At 34.8% G+C, this 21,592-nt stretch overlaps 3 protein-coding genes across 3 annotated transcripts; all 3 read right to left on the bottom strand.

The window, feature by feature from the left end:
* Positions 1-604: 604 nt before the first annotated feature.
* On the bottom strand, positions 605-5,150 carry LOC6046288 (lazarillo protein). The gene is made up of 3 exons (XM_038260786.1): positions 5,145-5,150; positions 869-1,193; positions 605-801 (listed from the first exon to the last, which is right to left on the bottom strand). The coding sequence occupies exons 1-3, from the start codon at positions 5,148-5,150 to the stop codon at positions 605-607; spliced, it is 528 nt and encodes a 175-aa protein (XP_038116714.1).
* A 1,741-nt stretch (positions 5,151-6,891) lies between these two features.
* On the bottom strand, positions 6,892-11,575 carry LOC6050136 (apolipoprotein D). Its single transcript, XM_038265589.1, has 4 exons — positions 11,285-11,575; positions 7,670-7,898; positions 7,380-7,599; positions 6,892-6,997 (listed from the first exon to the last, which is right to left on the bottom strand). The coding sequence occupies exons 1-4, from the start codon at positions 11,438-11,440 to the stop codon at positions 6,979-6,981; spliced, it is 624 nt and encodes a 207-aa protein (XP_038121517.1). The 5' UTR covers positions 11,441-11,575; the 3' UTR covers positions 6,892-6,978.
* Positions 11,576-11,626: 51 nt separating this feature from the next.
* On the bottom strand, positions 11,627-21,219 carry LOC6050133 (outer membrane lipoprotein Blc). Its single transcript, XM_038265588.1, has 4 exons — positions 21,059-21,219; positions 15,765-15,996; positions 15,476-15,704; positions 11,627-12,196 (listed from the first exon to the last, which is right to left on the bottom strand). The coding sequence occupies exons 1-4, from the start codon at positions 21,191-21,193 to the stop codon at positions 12,133-12,135; spliced, it is 660 nt and encodes a 219-aa protein (XP_038121516.1). The 5' UTR covers positions 21,194-21,219; the 3' UTR covers positions 11,627-12,132.
* Positions 21,220-21,592: the final 373 nt, after the last annotated feature.

Raw genomic sequence — 21,592 nt, 5'->3', positions numbered from 1 at the left:
GCACGATCAGTTATCAGGAAGGGCAGAACTTGCCTTCTGGATTGCGTAGGGTTGTCCAAGCAATTCTAGCAAACACTCAGTTTATCTGTGAATGTAAATTTCGGCAGAGTTTTGCTCAAAGTCCGGAAACATGTTGAGTATAATATTTTTCTTTTCCTTAAAAATACTGTGAAATACTGAAAATTACTTAAGTTTACTATGACTACTCAAAAAACAACATTGCGATAATAGTTGTTTATGCTAAAAGTTTTTTTTTTGTACGATTTGTACGTTCAATCAGAGAGATTTACCTATTGGATAAAAACGACAAGACCCATAAACCAAGTTTTGCAACGAGTTGGATACAGCATTTTTGTGCAAATTTTTTTTTTCGTTTTTTTAGTATTTTACTATTATTTAGCATCAAACGAGTTTTGAGACCAACTTTAGTTAAAATTGAGTAGTTGATTGCCTGTTTCATTACCAAATGCATTCTTAATATAGAAACACCATCATGTTGGCCACCATCTTGGATTGAAATTACTTGAAAAAGATAACAACAAAAAATTCTGATTCGATTTTCCGAACACATTGCTTAGACAGATTTTATTAGTAATTAATTATTTTATTGCAGCATAACAAAAACACTCAAAATAAACACCACGATTGAAGTAGTCAAAGCCGCCACTCCTCCACAGTACTGTTCCCCTTGCTTCGTAATTGTAAATGAGTCATGATCAAGGTGCTGGTCGATGATTGCTTTAACGATCGATACTGAAACACCTTCCAACGTTGGAGCTCGTGAAAGTACCCAAGCAGATTCTGAAAATAATTATCCAATAAATCAATGAAACTACATATATTTTAAAAAACCATTCAACCGTCTTACCAACTGAATTCGCACCATTTTCCCGGCAGGACCACACAACGGCGTACCGGTCGTAGACAACGCCCAGAATCCGGTAGTACGAGGCCGGAACCTCCGGGGGTGTCTCCTCGAAGCGCACCCTCAAAACACCCTGGCCGGGATATTCGGGATCCGTTACGGCCGTTCCTCGCGCCTCCACGGTGGCGTCATCGGCTAGCACCCTCATGCGGTTCAAAATGGCCACTTCGCCGGAGGTTTGGTTCAGCGCGTAGTTTACCACCACGCAGTCTCCGTTGGGTTGGTTACGATGGGGATAGCGCTGGATCTCGTACCACGTGCCCATGTACTGGAAGGGAAGAATCGATTTAGAAATTTTTGTTTGAGGATTTTGAGCTTACATTTAATTTGCCTAGGCGTCATCCATAAGGTATGTACGTCGCTCTCTAGGAAGGAGTGATAAAGTGTGACGTGCTGCGTGTGCATGGTGCAAATGATATTTGAGATTATCAAGCGACTAAGTAAATTTGAGGCATTATCACTAAATTGTCCTAGTTACTGTGCTGCGTCGTTGCAGCGATAAGTTTAAATGTTATCAACTAAGATAAGCACTAAAGCTGCTTAAAATTATTTCATCGAAACTTTAGGTCCAGTGATTGACATCTCGTTAAATAAAATCGGTACCACTCAAAAGTATGATGGAAACGTTCACCTCAGAGCAATTCTTTACCAAAACCGGAAATGGATTTTATTTGTATTTTTTGATTTGGCTCTTGTGGGGGCCTTCCCTATGACCAAAGAAGCTATTTTGTGTCATTGGTCCACCCATACAAGTCTTCATACAATTTTGGCAGCTGTCCATACAAAAATGGTACGTACATATTCAAACAGCTGTAACTTTTGAGTGAATTTTCTGATTAATTGTTGAGGACTATTGAGACAAAAATAGGTACACGAAAAAAAAATTGCAGATTTTTTAATCAACTTTTTTTTTACAAAAACTCAATTTCCCAAAATACGTATTTTTTGATTTTCGAGATTTTTTGATATATTTTAGGGGACAAAAACCCGCAACTTTTTAGCCATAGAGAAACATGGCCAAATAATCTGCAGCCGAGTTATGGATTTCGCAATTCGCAATTCGCAATTTTCAGTGTAAGAACGGGCCTTGACCGATCTTATGCACCAGTAGGGTGTAATATGGTTGTATGGAAAAAAGTAAAGTTGTCAAAATTTAGCGAGCACAGCATTTTTTCAGTTTCTTTTGGGGTCCTAAACAACTCCCCAAAGTTTGGGAACGATTGGTTTAGTCCTCACTTTGCGCAAAGCGATTCAATTTTCTATGGGAATTTGTATGGGAAAAACATTTATTTTGGATTTTGATATTTATAAAATCCACGTTTCACGCTGTATTAAAACCGGATTCATATTCGGCTGCTCTGGAAGGTGCTTTACAACTTTCCCGAAGAGAGTATGGTGCTAGCTTGTCCCTGAAAAAAGATACAGCGTCCTCAAAACTCGTCTAAAACGTGATTTTCGAGCAAAAAACACGTTTTAGACGAGTTTTGAACACGCTGTATCTTTTTTCAGGGACAAGCTAGCACCATACTCTCTTCGGGAAAGTTGTAAAGCACCTTCCAGAGCATCCGAATATGAATCCGGTTTTAGTACAGCGTGAAACGTGGATTTTATAAATATCAAAATCCAAAATAAATGTTTTTCCCATACAAATTCCCATAGAAAATTGAATCGCTTTGCGCAAAGTGAGGACTAAACCAATCGTTCCCAAACTTTGGGGAGTTTTTTAGGACCCCAAAAGGAACTGAAAAAATGCTGTGCTGGAAAATCGATTTTGATATTACACCCTAATGCACCAGGTTCCCGACGAACACGCACTGCCCTTACACCTACATCTCACCATTGCTCTGAGTCAGTACGAGCAGCACGCAAGAACATGCTTTGAGTGTTCGTGCCAGGCATGCACACCTTCTTTTCCGGTTACGCATTTTAACTCGGCCGGGGTGGTACATTACGGAGGGTTTGATGTAAGTATAAGCGCCTAACTATTTATAGTGTGCCTATCAACTTTCATTAAAGCAAAAACTGTTATATTTTTAGTTTGAATTCAAAAACTAGTTGTTATTTTAATGTGTATTGTTTTCTCCTGAAATCTTCCCTATTGTTGAGTCGTGTTTATCTGTTGCTATTTCTTTTGTCGCGGTGTTGTGTTACAATATTTTGGTCCTAAGCATTTTAGAAAAGTTTTTCAAAAGTACAATAGTAATATTTGTGTTAATCCTTTAATCATTCCATAAATTGAGTAAGGGCTCGAACCTCACTTGCTTAAGAAAAAGGGGAAGTTTCAAAACAATGGACAGTGAAAGTACCCAAGCAGATTCTGAAAATGAATGTAAAGATAAAAATATTATGTAAAGAATCAATAGTAAAAGGAAGATAGTAATTTATGAAGTAGATATAGAAATTAACAATAGTTAATAAAAAGAGGTAACAAACAAGCTTAGATTGTATTGAGGGCAATTAACAGGGAAGATGAGAAATTATTAAAATAGATAAATAAAGATAAGGCATATGATAAACAATATTGACATCGCTGCCAAATTAAGGGAAAGCAGACAGTTTTTTACAGCAGCATCAATTGGTAAAATAGAGTGGAAAAGCGTTGAGAATTAAGAGAATCAAATAAGTAAAATCGAAATCAAACGGAGGATAGTAAACAGAAGCCGTTTTAGAAAATCAGTGAAACAAAATAAACAGAAGATAGCTGTTAGCTGAAATGGAAAGAAGAGAAACCCCGGTATGCGATGCTCAGGTACATCCACAGCAGTTGACTCAACATACTGCGAATCAAAACAATACCGTCTACAATCACAAATTACTTCCCTTTCCCACATTGACGCGCCCCTTTCTTCTAGCCGTCTCCACTCTGACCCTCGCTGGTCAAAGGTTTACGAGTCGTTTCCACAGGCCACCAGCTAGGTTACACCTTGTCATCATGATGACTAAACCAAGCCAACGTGGAGATAAGAAAATAGGACACTTGCAAGGAACCAGAGCCATGCTGTTTTGTCCAAACAGCACTACGGATGTAGTTGGGCTCCTTCCGGGATGTTCCTCGCCTAGGTGTGTCAACCGACGAGTATCATCAGTATCATGCACCCTTGGCCTGCAATCTGCAGCCGAGTTATGGATTTTTGAAAAAATAGTGATTTTTGGAAAAAATCGAAATTTCATGCAAAAACAAATTTGACGTAATTGTTTTATGTAAAATTGAATTTCCAATCGAAAAGTACTTTACGGATTTTTTGATAAATGGCTCTGTTTTCAAGATAATGTTTGATTTTAGGGAAATATTTGCAGTTTTTCGATTTTTAAAAATAGTGACCATGAGTGACAATTTCTAAAAAATTTTTTTTTAAATTCAGAAGACATATCGACATTAGAAAATGATGGGTTGTTTAGGTGAGACTTAGAAAACTTAAATTTTCGTGTTTCTTTTTCTTAAAGCGGCTGTATCTCAGTAACCCGAGGTCCAATCTTCAATGTGTCTTAGACAGTTTTATAGAAAATTTTCTGAACTTTTCAAATAAAATATTTCTAGAAATGGTCACTCATGGTCACTATTTTTAAAAATCGAAAAACTGCAAATATTTCGCATAAATAAAACTTTCGGTGGCTATATCTTGAAAACAGAGCCCTTTATCAAAAAATCTGTAAAGTACTTTTCGATTGAAAATTCAATTTTACTTTTGAAAAATTACGTCAAATTTGTTTTTGCATAAAATTTGGATTTTTTCCAAAAATCACTATTTTTTCAAAAATTCATAACTCGGCAGCAGATTTTTTGACCATATCAAAAAATCTCGTAAATCAAAAAAAATATTTTGGGAAATTGAGTTTTTGTAAAAAAAAGGTTGATTAAAAAATCTGCAATTTTTTTTCGTGTACCTATTTTTTTCTGAATAGTCCTCAACAATACCTACAACTTTGCCGAAGATACCAAATTGATCAGAAAATTCCTCAAAAGTTACAGCTATTTGAATATGTAAGTACCATTTTTGTATGGACAGCTTCCAAAATTGTATGGAGACTAGTATGGGTGAACCAACAACCAACAAATAAAAAAAAATGGGTGAACCAATGACACAAAATAGCTTCGTTGGTCATAGGGAAGGCCCTCACAAAGTTTGAGCCAAATAAAAAAATACAAAAAATAAAAATGGTCGAAATCAGCCGATTTCGTAGAGAGTTGCTCCTCAGTCTTTGTAAACTTTTGAATTACCGTCATCTGGGGCGAATTGGGTCAAAAAGAATCAATTCTCTACGTTGTCCATCGATTCATTAGGTCCAAATAAGTCATTTCGCATAATCAGTTCCTCAATACAAATCTGGGGCCGTTTATTGAAAAGTACTAGATGCAAGTAATCTAGAATCTGTATCTTATAAGAAGGAATTTTCTGATCGATCTGGTGTCTTGGGCAAAGTTGTAGGTTATGATAAGGACTGGTCGGAAAAATCTCAACAACCTAATTTTTTTAAGCATATGAATTGAACAAACGATGAACTATGTTGATAAGTTAAAATAATTTTAAAGTTAGGATTATTAAACTCGTAATTTGAATTTTATTTGATTACCAAAAATTTAGGAACGTGTTCATCGCGTTGTAACATTCACATAAATTATTGCTATACATACCTGCGTTACATCAAAACTTTGCACCACTGGCAAGGTCCGGCAGGGACCGGCCACATCCAGTGCTCTAAAGCCTGGTAATACTAAACAAACCAGCAAAATTGAAACCGCCGTTAACTGCATTTCGACTCTCTTGTGACCGACCGACGCCTATCAACTCACACACGATACTAATCGATGCCAATAAAGTGGGGCACTGAACAAGTCTTATATCGGGGCTCATTTTTCGGCAGTGATAACAACGAAATAGCATGTCTTTAGCGCTGGTTTTGATAAAAAGAGCATTTATTTTGGTTGTTTCCGGCGATAAGATTAAGGCGTCTTGTCTAAGACTGCTGCATCATCGTGTTTGGTATTAGTCATTAAAGTGTAGACTTTATTGCTGTTCAATTTTAACACTCTACAACCCAACTTTACCACTTCACTTCATTTTTTTAAATTGTCAAAAATCGATTTATCAAATATTTTTTTATGGTTGAAAGCATTCGATTTTTTTTTATAAGGTTTAACTTAGTTTTGCTTTTACGTCAAATTATGAAGGGAAAGAATGGGCTGCCGATGTAGGGGAACAACATCTATCTTCATCGTGCCTCTAATGTTGGTATATAAGCTCATTAAAAACGTTTTCAGCTGAAATCGATTGGTAAATTGCTCAATAGGAAGTGAGCAAGAAAGTTTATATCAACAGTTGGTGAGGCTTAGAGAAGTATGGGCAAAAATTTGTCGCCAAGTTATGATTTTTTGAAAAAATAGACTTACATTTCAAATGATATTCAATATTACGCCCTTTTAAAAAAATAAACTTGATTGAAAAAAATGAAAATATGGTTTTCGAAAAGATTTTTAAAGGTCTTATAAGATTCCTGATGATTATAGGACCTTATCAAATAAAACTCTAGATATGTCAATGTAATAAGTCGAGCTTCGCATTATTTTGAATTATTTCAGAACATAAAGTATTAGCAAATTTGTTGTTTGATTTTGTTACACTCTTGGACAAATATGGAATTCGTTTCTTTTTATTTAAAACTCCAATGAAATCGCAAAAATCCGCCCAAGTACTTTTTCTCGATGCAAAAGTACTTGAAAAACTGCTCGATTGTTATGTTTATTAGCGGCTAAACTTTGTGCCCCATGTTGTAGCAAATTAAATGAAATTCGATCGAAAGTTTTGCGGTTTCTTGTTTCGTCTGCACAAAATATCCACCCATCCAGCAGCATCAGGAAACTTTGGCCCGATCCGGAACGACCTGGCCGCCGTCGAAGCCATTAGCAGGAGTTTTTCGTTTGAGAAGTTCCAGGAAGAGATTGCCTGCAGCTTTTGGTGTGTTTTTCTGGCGGCGGCTGCTGATGATGATAAGTTTTGCTCAGGGCAGGGTAAAAGTTTTTTGCGGATCAATTAAGACTAGTTCTCGGTCGGGGCTCAGTTGTCGTATTTGCATCTGTTGGTGAGGAGAGGGGAGAGAAATGAGCGAAGAAAAAATATCAGGATTGAACGGAAATTGACGGGATTTCATTAAAATAGTTTGTCGTCTGTTGTGAACAGAACCGACCAATGCACAGTGGGTTACAAAAGGGGAAAGAAGGAAAAATGGACGATGGAAATCAGGATTCTTGTTTTTCTACAAATTTAGCTATTTCAGAAAAAGTTGAGGAAAATATATAAAAAGTAAAGCAAATAAATCCCTTGATTTATTCTATTTGTTTTAAATTTTAATTTATCTGATTCGAAAAATATCAAATATGATTCGATTCCTGAATAAAACAAAAAAAAAATAATAGAAAAGTTTTAGTCATCTGTGCAAACATTGCTACCGTACGTACTTCGATTGGCTCTGCTCCGTGGTTCGCATATCGGCCCGCACCAGATACTGCTCCACCAGCTTGTCCACCGTCGGCACAATCCGGGGCTCGAGGGTGCGTTGCTTGGAAAGCACCCAAGCCGCCTCAGCCGATTTGTTCTCGGAAAGATTCTTGCACGAGTAGATGATGGCATAGTTGTCGTAGTCGGTGTCCATGATCCAGTAGTTGGAGTTGAGCGGAGCTGAAACGGGAAAAGCAAAGACTATGAGCAGACATTTCAATCCCACTTAAATCCAAAGAATCAAACTCACGACCACCGAAGGTGACGTTCAGTTTGCCCTCCAGCGGGACATGGTCCGGAAAGCTGACAAATGCCCGGCCCACCGAACAGCTCAGCGTGGTGTTGGGCAACCGTTCGCAGCAGTTCTCAACCTTGATGGAACCGCTCTTTTTGGGCGTGAGTGTGGCGAATCCGCAGTCGCAGCCCCGCTCAAAGTGCTGGTCGTAGCGCAGGATCTCGTACCACTTGCCGGCGACGTACTGGAGGAGGAGACAAGATTGGAAATATGCTTGGTTGAAACTGCAATTATTTTGTTACCTGTTATTATGACCGATTCTTAGAACTTGTTTATCAAGCAGTCAATTTTTCAAGATAAACTTTGGATGGATATGATAATTTTCCATGTTTTCCAACTGACCATACAAATCATATATTTTCACTCTTAACTGTGAGTAGAAGTTGTTAAATTTTTACAAACATTTTAACAAAATAGCTCAAATTAATGGATGGATTGCGAATATTTTATCATTCCAAACGGAATATTATATTAAAATGACTCTTTTATGAGCCTCTGATTGATTTTAAATTCTTAATTGTAAAAATTGTTGGTATATTTTTTGTATCACTTCGTTAACCCTCTACAACCCAACCCCGCCTATAGGAGAGCTTCGATCTAAAATTTCGCCAAAAATCAATGTTTCAACCTTTTTTCGATCTTTAAAAAGCATTGGAAAGAAGAACTCTTAAAATTTAGGAAAATTTTAGAGGTGAAACAATTTAAAATTTTATCAACAATTTTAAAAAAATTATGTTTCATCAAAATATCTGAGATCCGGCCTCCAAAAGGTGCATAAATGACACTTAAGTGCTTATAACTTTTGATAAGGTTGTCAGATCTTCAATATTTTGAACGCGTTGGAAAGGTCTTCTGATAACCTATCCAACGACAGGTCGCATGATAGATCCGGACAACGTTTTCATCAAAATATCTGAGATCCGGCCTCCAAAAAGTGCATAAATAACACTTAAGTGCACATAACTTTTGATAGGTTTGTCAGATCTTCGATCTTTTGAGCTCGTTGAAAAGGCCTTTTTAATACCTTTCTAAAAATGTATAGCATTGTGGGGTTTCTTACAAAAATTTACAATCATTACATTTTTTTACAATCTCCCGGACTTTTATTAAAATCGTTTTTATTAGCATAACTTTTGAAGTACTTAACTAAACTTTATAATTTTCAATAGCGACTTATGGGACCCTAAGATGGATCGAATGAGACCAATACAGACAAAATCGGTTGAGCCAATGCCGAGATAATCCAGTGCATTTTTTTTTTATCAACATCCCACCACACACACAGACATTTGCTCAGAATTTGATTCTGAGTCGATATGTATACGTGAAGGTGGGTCTAGGAGATCAAATTAAGAATTTCATTTTTCGAGTGATTTTATAGCCTTCCCTCAGTAAGGTGAGGAAGGCAAAAAAGCGTTAAAAATAAAGATGAAAATAAATCGAATTTATTTGAGATAAAACATCAAAAGGCTGTGTATAGTTTTTGCCATTTTTGATTGCCTCGAATTGTAACCTCATGAGACTATAATTCGAGAACATTTTTGGCGAAGAATGCGTATAAATCACCCCCTAATAAAAAAAGAATTTCTCTTTCGGCTCATCTACTGCCGCTCGAAGCAAGTCCGTCCCAAATGTATTTTTGTCAAAAATGAGATAAACTTAACAATAATTTTATTTTACATGTACTTTTAGCCTATTGAATAAAAAAGTAGTGTTTGTTCTAAAAAAAAAAAACAAAATAAATATGAATTTCGTGCTATCCCACATGCAAAATATAAGCAAGTCAGTTCCTCATGTCTCGCAAATCGTTTAAATAGATGCGAATTTATTTAAAATCAACAGAGTATGTCTTTAAGAGTATGTATAACTTGGATACATCATTAATTGTTCATTTCTTAAGAAATATTTTAAAATTGAAAAACAAAAACTCCCAATCTTTTGTACTTTTTTTCTTTTGAAATGTACAACCACGGAAAGAAAAAATAAAATACATACCGTTATGGTTTATATCTAAACCTTAAAATTAGTTATATTTTTTTCTTGAAAAAGTGTAGTTTTTTAAATTATTTTCAAGGGCTTAGTAGTTGAAATTTTTGTTTCCCTCTGTAATATATTAATAATTTCTTGTGCCAAATTTTCATATCCTGGAATTTTACCAAATACATGATTTAGAGCAAATAAATCTGAAATAAACATTATTTTTATTATTTGGTTATAATTATTTACTTAGAAAAATAACCAAAACAAACCTGGAAATGATAGTTGAACCATGCTGAACCTGTGGTGTAAATGTTCAAGCCTACCTTGATGTCATAACTGACTTGCCTTTATTTATGGACAAATAAAGTCAAGTCGGTCTCTTGCTGTAAATTTCTCAAATTTACCTCCAAATTGTTAATTTTTTTAATCAAATTTTTGGTAGCGGTGTTTTTAATACTGTTACTGAAATAACTGAGCAGTTCTCTACGGAATCGGTCTTTTTTCTTTAATTATAATTTTTGTATTTTTTAATCCGGTTGAAACTTTTTTGGAGCCTTCGGTATGCCCAAAAAAGCCATTTTGCATCATTAGTTTGTCCATATAATTTTCCATACAAATTTAAACCTGATTTGCAAAAAAACACTATTTTTATTTTTTTTTATTGTTTGATATGTTTAAGAGGACATCAAATGCCAACTTTTCAGAAATTTCCAGAATGGGCAAACAATCCGAGTTATGATTTTTTGAATCAATACAATTTTTTTCAAAAAATCGAAATATTGGTCGCAAAAATTTTTCAATTTAATTTTTTGATGTTAAATTTAATTTGCAATCAAAAAGTACTTTAGTGAAATTTTGATAAAGTGCACCGTTTTTTATTTTCAAAAAAATTAAATCAAGACTAACAAAGCTGTTACCTCGAACATGAACTAGAAGTTCATATGAGTGCTGAAAAAAAAATCGATGAATTTATCAAAAACAGCCCAGTTACGAAGTATTCCAGCAGAGTTTATTCTGCCAGAATCCTGCTAGAATGGTGGAATATTTCTGACAGAATGCTGTTAGAATAACCACCTCTGCTAGAATCCTGCTTGGGACGTCCTGTCACATGCACTGACTTTCGCTTTTCACTTTCAATTCCTGAAAACTTATAAGTTGATTCGTGTGATAGATGAGTGGTAAATTTGTCCTGTTGTTGACCCACTACAATGGAATGGACATTTTGCCAAAAATACCTTTACTTTATTACAAGTACACTGAATTCATTGTAGTCTTAAATAACTTAAAATCGATCATTTTTTAATAATCATTATAAATTTACTATGTTTACCACATTTTGAATTCTTTATTGATTTTTTATATGTACCTTCGGTGCCGTTTTCTTTTATTTTAACAATCATGTTCGTAATCAGTTTCAAGACGAGTTCAGCCCAAAAAGTCCCATTTAATGCCACCTCAGTCCCATATGGCTACTTTACGACCAAAAACTGCCCATCAACATGACAAAGTAAAAGAAACAAACAAAAAGTTACGACTGTCATCCAAACCTCACCACAACGGCTGCTGCTTCTGCGGCTCGCTTATACGTACCCTATCCAGGTCAAAGTTTTGCACAATCGGGCGACTTTCCGGGTCAGGGCAGGGCTGTTCGACGATTCGCTGACTTACGACCGGCTGCGAGGTCAACAACATCAGCGCCACTACCATCATCACTGGCAGCAGCATCTTTATCTTCGAGACCGACATAACCGACGCGACCCTACCCAGATCTGGGCTCAATTAATCCTCCTACTACTGGACACTGGGTCTTGGGTGGCCTCTGGAAATTCCTTCGAAATACCACCGCCCGTAAGGAACTTCGGACACGACACTATCGGAGGACCTCACCGTCTTCAACTGACGACGACGAACTGCAACTTTAACGGCTTCGACTGAGAAGGTGCCACACTTTAATCAGCTGTATTTATTTACATAACATTAACTTATCGCCTAAAGTAGTATAGTATGAGGTTGTGTTCAGAAGTTCGGAAAAGAGACAGAGAGCATGGAACAAGATCAGCCACGCAACCAGAGCCACATTTACACATTTCGTTGGAGTCGTGCACGTTTGTCGAAGATGCCTTTTTGATTTAATCAAAACTGACAGTTGACACAACTGTCAGTTGCAGTTCACCGTAACAAACGACCTATATCTTGCATTTCAACCATTTTGAAAATGGCATTTAGGACAGCAGAGCACGAACTCGGACGATTCAGTGAACTCGTCGTCAGTTTTGTTTGAATTGATCGGTGTGGCGGCGGCGACTATCATCCGAAGGAAAGTAAAAGTGATGAGTCTTGGTAGGTAAATAGACCGCTAGAATGAGCTGCTGAAGATAATACTGCAATTAGCTGCACACGCGCTAGCGCGCACCGTTTATGGCTGCAAATGGCACATTTCAGGGCAGCGGAGGTAGCACCAGCGATGCGGGAACCGGTGGTATTTCGGGCTCCTTGCGGCATCTGGAAAGGATGGGATGAAGATTTCGTAAAATTTATTTCAGAGTCTGAAGCTCTTGGAATAATTATTTTCTTATTTTCTTTTTGTCGTTTTTTGTCGTTTTTGTCTTTTTGTCTTTTTGTCTTTTTGTCTTTTTGTCTTTTTGTCTTTTTGTCTTTTTGTCTTTTTGTCGTTTTTGTCGTTTTTTGTCGTTTTTGTCGTTTTTGTCTTTTTGTCTTTTTGTCTTTTTGTCTTTTTGTCTTTTTGTCTTTTTGTCTTTTTGTCTTTTTGTCTTTTTGTCTTTTTGTCTTTTTGTCTTTTTGTCTTTTTGTCTTTTTGTCTTTTTGTCTTTTTGTCTTTTTGTCTTTTTGTCTTTTTGTCTTTTTGTCTTTTTGTCTTTTTGTCTTTTTGTCTTTTTGTCTTTTTGTCTTTTTGTCTCTTTGTCTTTTTGTCTTTTTGTCTTTTTGTCTTTTTGTCTTTTTGTCTTTTTGTTTTTTTGTCTTTTTGTCTTTTTGTCTTTTTGTCTTTTTGTCTTTTTGTCTTTTTGTCTATTTGTCTATTTGTCTTTTTGTCTTTTTGTCTTTTTGTCTTTTTGTCTTTTTGTCTTTTTGTCTTTTTGTCTTTTTGTCTTTTTGTCTTTTTGTCTTTTTGTCTTTTTGTCTTTTTGTCTTTTTGTCTTTTTGTCTTTTTGTCTTTTTGTCTTTTTGTCTTTTTGTCTTTTTGTCTTTTTGTCTTTTTGTCTTTTTGTCTTTTTGTCTTTTTGTCTTTTTGTCTTTTTGTCTTTTTGTCTTTTTGTCTTTTTGTCTTTTTGTCTTTTTGTCTTTTTGTCTTTTTGTCTTTTTGTCTTTTTGTCTTTTTGTCTTTTTGTCTTTTTGTCTTTTTGTCTTTTTGTCTTTTTGTCTTTTTGTCTTTTTGTCTTTTTGTCTTTTTGTCTTTTTGTCTTTTTGTCTTTTTGTCTTTTTGTCTTTTTGTCTTTTGTCTTTTTGTCTTTTTGTCTTTTTGTCTTTTTGTCTTTTTGTCTTTTTGTCTTTTTGTCTTTTTGTCTTTTTGTCTTTTTGTCTTTTGTCTTTTTGTCTTTTTGTCTTTTTGTCTTTTTGTCTTTTTGTCTTTTTGTCTTTTTGTCTTTTTGTCTTTTTGTCTTTTTGTCTTTTTGTCTTTTTGTCTTTTTGTCTTTTTGTCTTTTTGTCTTTTTGTCTTTTTGTCTTTTTGTCTTTTTGTCTTTTTGTCTTTTTGTCTTTTTGTCTTTTTGTCTTTTTGTCTTTTGTCTTTTTGTCTTTTTGTCTTTTTGTCTTTTTGTCTTTTTGTCTTTTTGTCTTTTTGTCTTTTTGTCTTTTTGTCTTTTTGTCTTTTTGTCTTTTTGTCTTTTTGTCTTTTTGTCTTTTTGTCTTTTTGTCTTTTTGTCTTTTTGTCTTTTTGTCTTTTTGTCTTTTTGTCTTTTTGTCTTTTTGTCTTTTTGTCTTTTTGTCTTTTTGTCTTTTTGTCTTTTTGTCTTTTTGTCTTTTTGTCTTTTTGTCTTTTTGTCTTTTTGTCTTTTTGTCTTTTTGTCTTTTTGTCTTTTTGTCTTTTTGTCTTTTTGTCTTTTTGTCTTTTTGTCTTTTTGTCTTTTTGTCTTTTTGTCTTTTTGTCTTTTTGTCTTTTTGTCTTTTTGTCTTTTTGTCTTTTTGTCTTTTTGTCTTTTTGTCTTTTTGTCTTTTTGTCTTTTTGTCTTTTTGTCTTTTTGTCTTTTTGTCTTTTTGTCTTTTTGTCTTTTTGTCTTTTTGTCTTTTTGTCTTTTTGTCTTTTTGTCTTTTTGTCTTTTTGTCTTTTTGTCTTTTTGTCTTTTTGTCTTTTTGTCTTTTTGTCTTTTTGTCTTTTTGTCTTTTTGTCTTTTTGTCTTTTTGTCTTTTTGTCTTTTTGTCTTTTTGTCTTTTTGTCTTTTTGTCTTTTTGTCTTTTTGTCTTTTTGTCTTTTTGTCTTTTTGTCTTTTTGTCTTTTTGTCTTTTTGTCTTTTTGTCTTTTTGTCTTTTTGTCTTTTTGTCTTTTTGTCTTTTTGTCTTTTTGTCTTTTTGTCTTTTTGTCTTTTTGTCTTTTTGTCTTTTTGTCTTTTTGTCTTTTTGTCTTTTTGTCTTTTTGTCTTTTTGTCTTTTTGTCTTTTTGTCTTTTTGTCTTTTTGTCTTTTTGTCTTTTTGTCTTTTTGTCTTTTTGTCTTTTTGTCTTTTTGTCTTTTTGTCTTTTTGTCTTTTTGTCTTTTTGTCTTTTTGTCTTTTTGTCTTTGTCTGCGCCGAGACACCTCCTCGACAGCCGGGATTGTCCTCAGCAGGACGGGGAGTGGACTGTAAAGACTCCTTGGTTGGGCTTGGTCTGGATCGAAGAAGAAGAGTCCTGGTCGTCGGTTCTGGGTGATCTTTATTAGGTGTGCCCTTTAGCCGGGGCTGGGTGATACTGGATGGGGATTACAATTCGGGGAGCCTTTTTATAGGCGGTGGCAAGGTCAAACTAAAGATCTAATACAATAGGGGCTACGAATTACCATGAGGATCAACAAAAGACCAATTGTTGGTGCCGCGTGCACAGAAATGGGGATTAGAAATAGCCTTGAAGATCAGCTAGCTTTGGGATCGTGTGCAGAACTAAATCTAGGGTGAATGTCCTAATTGCGGACGCAACAGTCTTTTTGTCTTTTTGTCTTTTTGTCTTTTTGTCTTTTTGTCTTTTTTTGTTGTTTGTTGTTTGTTGTTTGTTGTTTGTTGTTTGTTGTTTGTTGTTTGTTGTTTGTTGTTTGTTGTTTGTTGTTTGTTGTTTGTTGTTTGTTGTTTGTTGTTTGTTGTTTGTTGTTTGTTGTTTGTTGTTTGTTGTTTGTTGTTTGTTGTTTGTTGTTTGTTGTTTGTTGTTTGTTGTTTGTTGTTTGTTGTTTGTTGTTTGTTGTTTGTTGTTTGTTGTTTGTTGTTTGTTGTTTGTTGTTTGTTGTTTGTTGTTTGTTGTTTGTTGTTTGTTGTTTGTTGTTTGTTGTTTGTTGTTTGTTGTTTGTTGTTTGTTGTTTGTTGTTTGTTGTTTGTTGTTTGTTGTTTGTTGTTTGTTGTTTGTTGTTTGTTGTTTGTTGTTTGTTGTTTGTTGTTTGTTGTTTGTTGTTTGTTGTTTGTTGTTTGTTGTTTGTTGTTTGTTGTTTGTTGTTTGTTGTTTGTTGTTTGTTGTTTGTTGTTTGTTGTTTGTTGTTTGTTGTTTGTTGTTTGTTGTTTGTTGTTTGTTGTTTGTTGTTTGTTGTTTGTTGTTTGTTGTTGGCAAAGCCGGGTCTGCATAATGATAATATTTACAAAGTAACTTACAAAGCTTCACTGTGGTTGGTGGGCCGCACGTGCGATGGCACAAAGTACGTCTCCAGCAGGTACCGCAGCTTCTCCGTGATTTGCAGCTCCTCGGTCAGCTTGGGCGTTCTCGACAGCAGCCAGTAGCCCTCGATGACGGACTCGGAGTCGTCGATCGGCGTGCAGGAGTACACGACGGCAAAGTTGCGGTAGTCCGTGTCCACGACCCAGTAGTTTGAGATTCCGCTCGCTGGAATGGGTTTTGTTTAGTTTTGGGAGCACTTTCAACTGTTTGAGCAAATTTACGAACCCAAGATTCCATAGCTGACGTTCAGTTTTGCTACGACGGGATCGAGCAGCGGGTCCGAGATATAGGCGATACCGCTGAACGAAGCGTATGCGTCCTTCTTGGCCAGGAAGCCCTTGTTCTTTACATCAATCGAGCCGTCCTGCACTTTCCGGGTGTACTCAGCCGTAACGCACTCCAGGTTGCGCTCGTAGTCCTGCTCGTACCGCTCAACCTCGTACCATTTGCCGAGATACTGCAGGAAGGGTGAAATCATGCGGATTAGTCTGAGATGAATACAATTCTTAAGTTCATTCAATACATCTTCACCTTCAAAGGTCTCGGATGATTTAATCTTCGTTAGGTCATTTGTATTGAACTCATAGCGTGTAATTTAAGCTAAACAATTCTAAGGAAGACTTACTGCACCATTGTTGGTTATGATTAAAAGTCACTTAAGTGCATTCGGGTGAAACTCATCATAAATTGAGAAGTTTTAATGAATTGCGATAATTGAAGAAAAGTAACAGTTTTAATAGTTTCAACCTATCGAAGTTGTGTTCAAAACTTCATATAATTCAAAAATAAAGCATTTCAAGAGACATTTAACCTCATTTAGGTCAAGGACTGTTTCAAAAAAAGGCAAGACTTTGATTATGCGCTATAGCTATTGAAGATATTGATGAAAATAAATCCTTCAAAGGTGATCATTTCATCGCCGTGATGAAACTTTTGTCAAGTTGACTCCAAGTAATTTATGCAGCGTTGTTACAACACTAGCCGTTAAAATTGTGCGTCGTCCAGTTCAGTTGAAAAAAACTAACTTTTTTTTGTTGCTCCCATCCTGTAACCCGTGCCACTGAAGCTTTGCTGAAAAATGCAAATAAAAACAAAAATTTACATAATTGTTCGTCTGACTATGCTCCACTCCAGTAAGAGCGGTAACTGAACCGAACACACACTCACTCACCCTCATTCGTCGAGCTTTTCTGTACCTCGAGGAGTATTTTTTTCTGACGCTCTTCTCTCGCTCTGTTTTACACGAAATACTAAAGTTTGTTTTGTCAACCTTTGCACTTTGTGACATGTAAAGTGCATCGGAAACGGTGCCAGCTTGAAAAGGGACGTGGCAGCTGGTTTCACGTGAACTTGTTAGCTTGGTGTTTCAGATGAAGGGTTATTTGAATGAGTGTTTAAGGTCAATGCAATTTTTCAGATTTTTCTGCCTCCGAAGTTTATTTTTAAAAATAACAGATCTAGAGTTTTTTTAAAGGTCCAATAAACAAAATTTAATTTTGTTTGCTATTTGGTGATTTGGAAACCGCTATGAGTGTTTGGAAATACCCTAAAAGTAAAATATTAAAATTTTGTTTATTGGACCTTTTCAAAGAAAACTCCAACAGTAACTTTTGTAATTTTTTTTCAAGGTTATTTTAGCTTATTTCATTTTTTAGCAAAAAGAGAGTTGATCCTCTTTATGTAAGACAGAAACCACACTCAACCTTAAAAATTACTTAATTATGTTTTGCTAGATTAAGTATCGCAGTCAGATCAGAAAATTTACATTACCCGGTTTGCGTTTAGATTTCTTTTAGAAATGCCAAACTTTCCATAAAACAGATGAAAGAATATTGTAGAATTAATAGTTTGATTTTCTTTATTTTAAGTTGATTCAACATAAGTTTCAAAAATCAAGCGGGCATAATCAAGCAAAACAAATCAAGTGGGCGTTTGAAATGTTGTTGGTTTTTTTGTATTTTCAAAGACTTTTTTTTATTATTAAAATTAAAGTACCGTAAACCGGGGTGACTTTCATAGGATTTCAATTTGTTTTTGGAATATTTTCCAACAGGAAAGGTTTTTCTCAAGAATATTATTTCTAAAACATGTACTGGGGTATGCAACACCAAGTCCTTGTACTAATTCGAAAAAAAGTTTTTTCAATAGTGTTTCGAAAAATAGTTACGATAAAAATTCATAGTTTAAATTCCGGGGTGACTTTGATAGTCATAGTTTTTCTTATTAAAATCATATTTAAGATGTTCAAACTTTATTTGTACGTTAAATGTACCATCACTAAAGTAGCTGATATAGTTTTAAGAAAAAAAAAATCCATGTTTATATTTAGTTAACTAAGTTTATAAGCTTTTCAACAAAATTTTAGGTAAATTTAGGTAAATAGTCGGAATTTTGCCAGAAATTTGTTAAAACTAGTTTTGTTTATAAAACTATCGATTTAAATTGAATTTCATACTATATTCGAAGCACGAATCACAAGTTTTTACATTTTACATGAAATTTGTTCAACTGAAATTGCCTATAAATTTGGAGATTTTTTTTAGTTGTGTTTCAAAAACACATATTATTTATTATTTACAAACTTATTTAACCTTCTCCTAATAGAAAATTGTCTAAAGAATCCGAGAATGCATTCCGTCTTTCGATTAAAAATCATGTTCATTGAGAAAATCATGACACTTTGAGAAGTTTAAAATAATGTCTTTCCTCAAAATTTTCTTAACTATAGTTAACTAACTTTTTAAACTTTCCAAAATTTTATGAAAAGTTCTTTTTGAGGTACTTTGAACACTTCTCTACCACGGTCAGTATGATTCTAAACCATTCCGTACGTATTTAAATTGTACTCTTCATTTTGCGGAAAAATCGCAAACCTATCAAAGTCACCCGGCTATCAAAGTCACCCCGATTTACGGTAATATGGTTATTAACTATACGTCCTTCTAACGATACATCAATACAGATTTTATAAAAAAATATGACTCTATCTCACCCCAGAGATAATGTCACCAGGCCGATTTGAAAAGAAGATCTGTTCAATTGGACCAAGATATGCTGAGAGGCTCTGTGATCGAAACGAATTGGAAAATTAGGTTTTCTGAGTGAAACCAAAACAACGTCAAATAATGAATGCCGATATGTTAGCAACCATAGCACCAATTCCGATGTCAAAAAAAAGCACAAAGAAATACTTTCATGAAATTTTGTGAACTTTCCGATGAAATAAATTTAAAAAAATAAGCTTAACTTTTCAACAGCCTGTAGTTAGATTTTGATTAAAAATAAAATCGTTCGAAATTTTTTCCAAGGAAACTTACCTTGAAAACGGGAAACTTTAATGTTTTTTATATGTCGATTGAAAAATTCGAAAAAAAAACTGTTTTATTAAAATTGCATAAGAAGACCTAACAAATTTTCTGTTCTATCCCATTCCCATAAGTATGTCTGAAAATTCCATCTTGTGAGCTATTGCACAGAAGATAAAAATTTGGGTTCTATTCCATTCCCCAGAATGATCCATTTCCCAGAAACTCATTTCCCAGAATGACCCATTCCCCAGAAAAGTTTTATTTTTATTATGAATTTACTTTATTTCAAAAAGTGATCAGTTTTAAAGTGTGAAAGTGTTCAGATTTTGCCTTTATTGACAATTATGCCAAATTATGTTATGCCAAACGGCGTTATGCTAAATGGCATTATACCCAATGGGAAACACAACTTGTTTTTCAAGGTCCTAAATATTTCTGGGGAATGGATCATTCTCGGGAATGGAAAATTCTGGGGAATGGAACATTCTGGGGAGTTGGATTCTGGGGAATGGGATAGAACCCAAATTTTCATCTTCTGTGCAATAGCTCACAAGATGGAATTTTCAGTCATCTAAATACCCAATCTTCTTTTTTTTCGAAAATAGTTTCACCAGAAAACTATTTTTTTAATTATTTGTTTTCAAAAAAGTAAATCTCGAAAAGCGCTTAACATATTTTAATGAATAGTTTCCATATACTTTTAAGGTAAATATCAGCTGAAAATATTCATAAATGTATTTAAGCTGAGAAATTCTCTAGAATTTTAAATTTTATTAAGGAGTTACATACATGTAAATTGGCAAAAATGTCAAGGGTTGGTATAAGCACACAATAAATATTTTTTTTAAATTTGTTTTCAGGGCATTACAATATACATTTTCATCTATTTAAAAAATAAATATGAAGACATTTGGATGTACCATTGCCGAGATATAGCCGAGCTATAGATATTAAGTTAGCAGTTTCAAAAAAAGGGTGCCACGATATCTCAGCACTGCGTTGACCAATTTGGCTCAAAATTTTGGTGAAGACTCACTAAACGGGTTCCGTGGCCGATTCTCAAAACAAATATTTTAATAAAAGACAAAAATATTTTTCTGTTTTTCATATAAAAAATCAACAGTTTTTGATTTTTGTAATTTAAAAAAAAACCTAAATTTCAAAATCGGGCTTCGTCATGCACACGGGATATGTATTGAGAGTCCTCACTCCAAATTTCAGCCAATTTGGTCCATCCCATCCCGAGATATCGTGGCACCCGCAAATCAACTCGGTGTTTTGAGAAAAACACTCACAAAGTTTGACGGTTTGGTTTGCGCATAGCAAACCTTTAAACTTAAATCGTCTTCGACTCAGTTAAATCATGAAATATCTTTATGAAGCTTTCGGGAGTGATTCATCTTTTAAAAAGATTTAATAAATAATCGGAACAATGAATTTTGGAGATTTTTTACATGTATGTTACCTCTTCACTGTGAAAATCTGATAATGAGCCAAATTTTGTATTTTTAACTCATTTAAAATGTTAGGCATGATTTTGCAATTATGAAAATAGGGGAACTATACCCTTTCTCAGCTCATTTCTATTATCGGCCTATCAGCACTTTGATCATGAATTACAGCGGTCATCAAGTGTTTTTGACTGTTTCAAAGTAATAACTAGCTCAAAAAAAAGTAAGCAAGCAACTCTCCATTGTTGATACATCTGAAAATGTGGATTTAATAGTGGAAAACGGCAAAAGTGATGAGAATTGGTCGAACGGCTTAGAGTGATTAAAATGGGCATATTTCCCCTAGTTAAAAAAAAATCAAAAAGATGTTTGAAAGCTTTTTTTTGGTTTCAAATCGATGCTTACTTTTCAAATAGTGCTATGTCACACGCAATGTTAATGTATATGGCATGATCTGCGCTATTTTATTTTTTTATGTTTCCTTTTATTTTATTTTCTTGTGTTCAACAATTTTGCTGACATATTCTTCTATGACAAGTACCACATTGCAAACAATTTGAATCATTTAAACACTCAAAGCAGTAGTTTTCGAGTTTAAAGGTGTAAAAGTAATATTGTGCAATAAAGAACACTTTTAAATATTTTTTCTTGATGCTTTTTGTTGATCATCTACATATTCAGACACCACAGCTTTTATTCAAAATTAGCACTTTTATTCACATTTTAACAGTTCAGGATAAACTACGCCCCATTCACCAACCTTTTCGAGGTTAAAGTTGTCCAGCACTGGAATGTTGGCGGATACCAACGAGCAGTTGCCATCCTTCACAATGTATGCAAAACTGCTTCCGGCCAGCATCACCACCACCACACCAAGCACTTCCAGGTGGTACATTTTGTTCGCGGTGCAACTTTTTTTAAACGTGTTTTAAATATAACTTCACTCCACGTGGTTTTGGGCTCTGGGTTGAAAAGTGACCACGCGAAACGAAGCGTATTCTCAAACTGACCGTCCGCGATGTGAATCTTCTCAAGATAAAGGGGGATGGTCATTTTTCTGCCGATGATCACTACGATAAAATCGCATCGGGCAGAGTTGTTGGATGATAAAATACATTTGGCGTAGTGTTTAGTCGGTGTTGTGCACGTTGCATATGTCGCGGGCGTAAAGGCAAAACATTTGGATTCGATGGGCGAAGCGAAAACAAGTAAAGGGGTGACGTACCACTTTGAATGACCTTTTCACTTATTTTTATTTTTTTCAATTTAATCAAATTTAAAAAAAATATATAAT

Source organism: Culex quinquefasciatus, chromosome 3 (assembly GCF_015732765.1).
Source record: "Culex quinquefasciatus strain JHB chromosome 3, VPISU_Cqui_1.0_pri_paternal, whole genome shotgun sequence".
NCBI lineage: Eukaryota > Metazoa > Arthropoda > Insecta > Diptera > Culicidae > Culex > Culex quinquefasciatus.
Note: the sequence above shows the minus strand (reverse complement) of the source record. Positions and strands in the feature narration are given on the sequence as shown.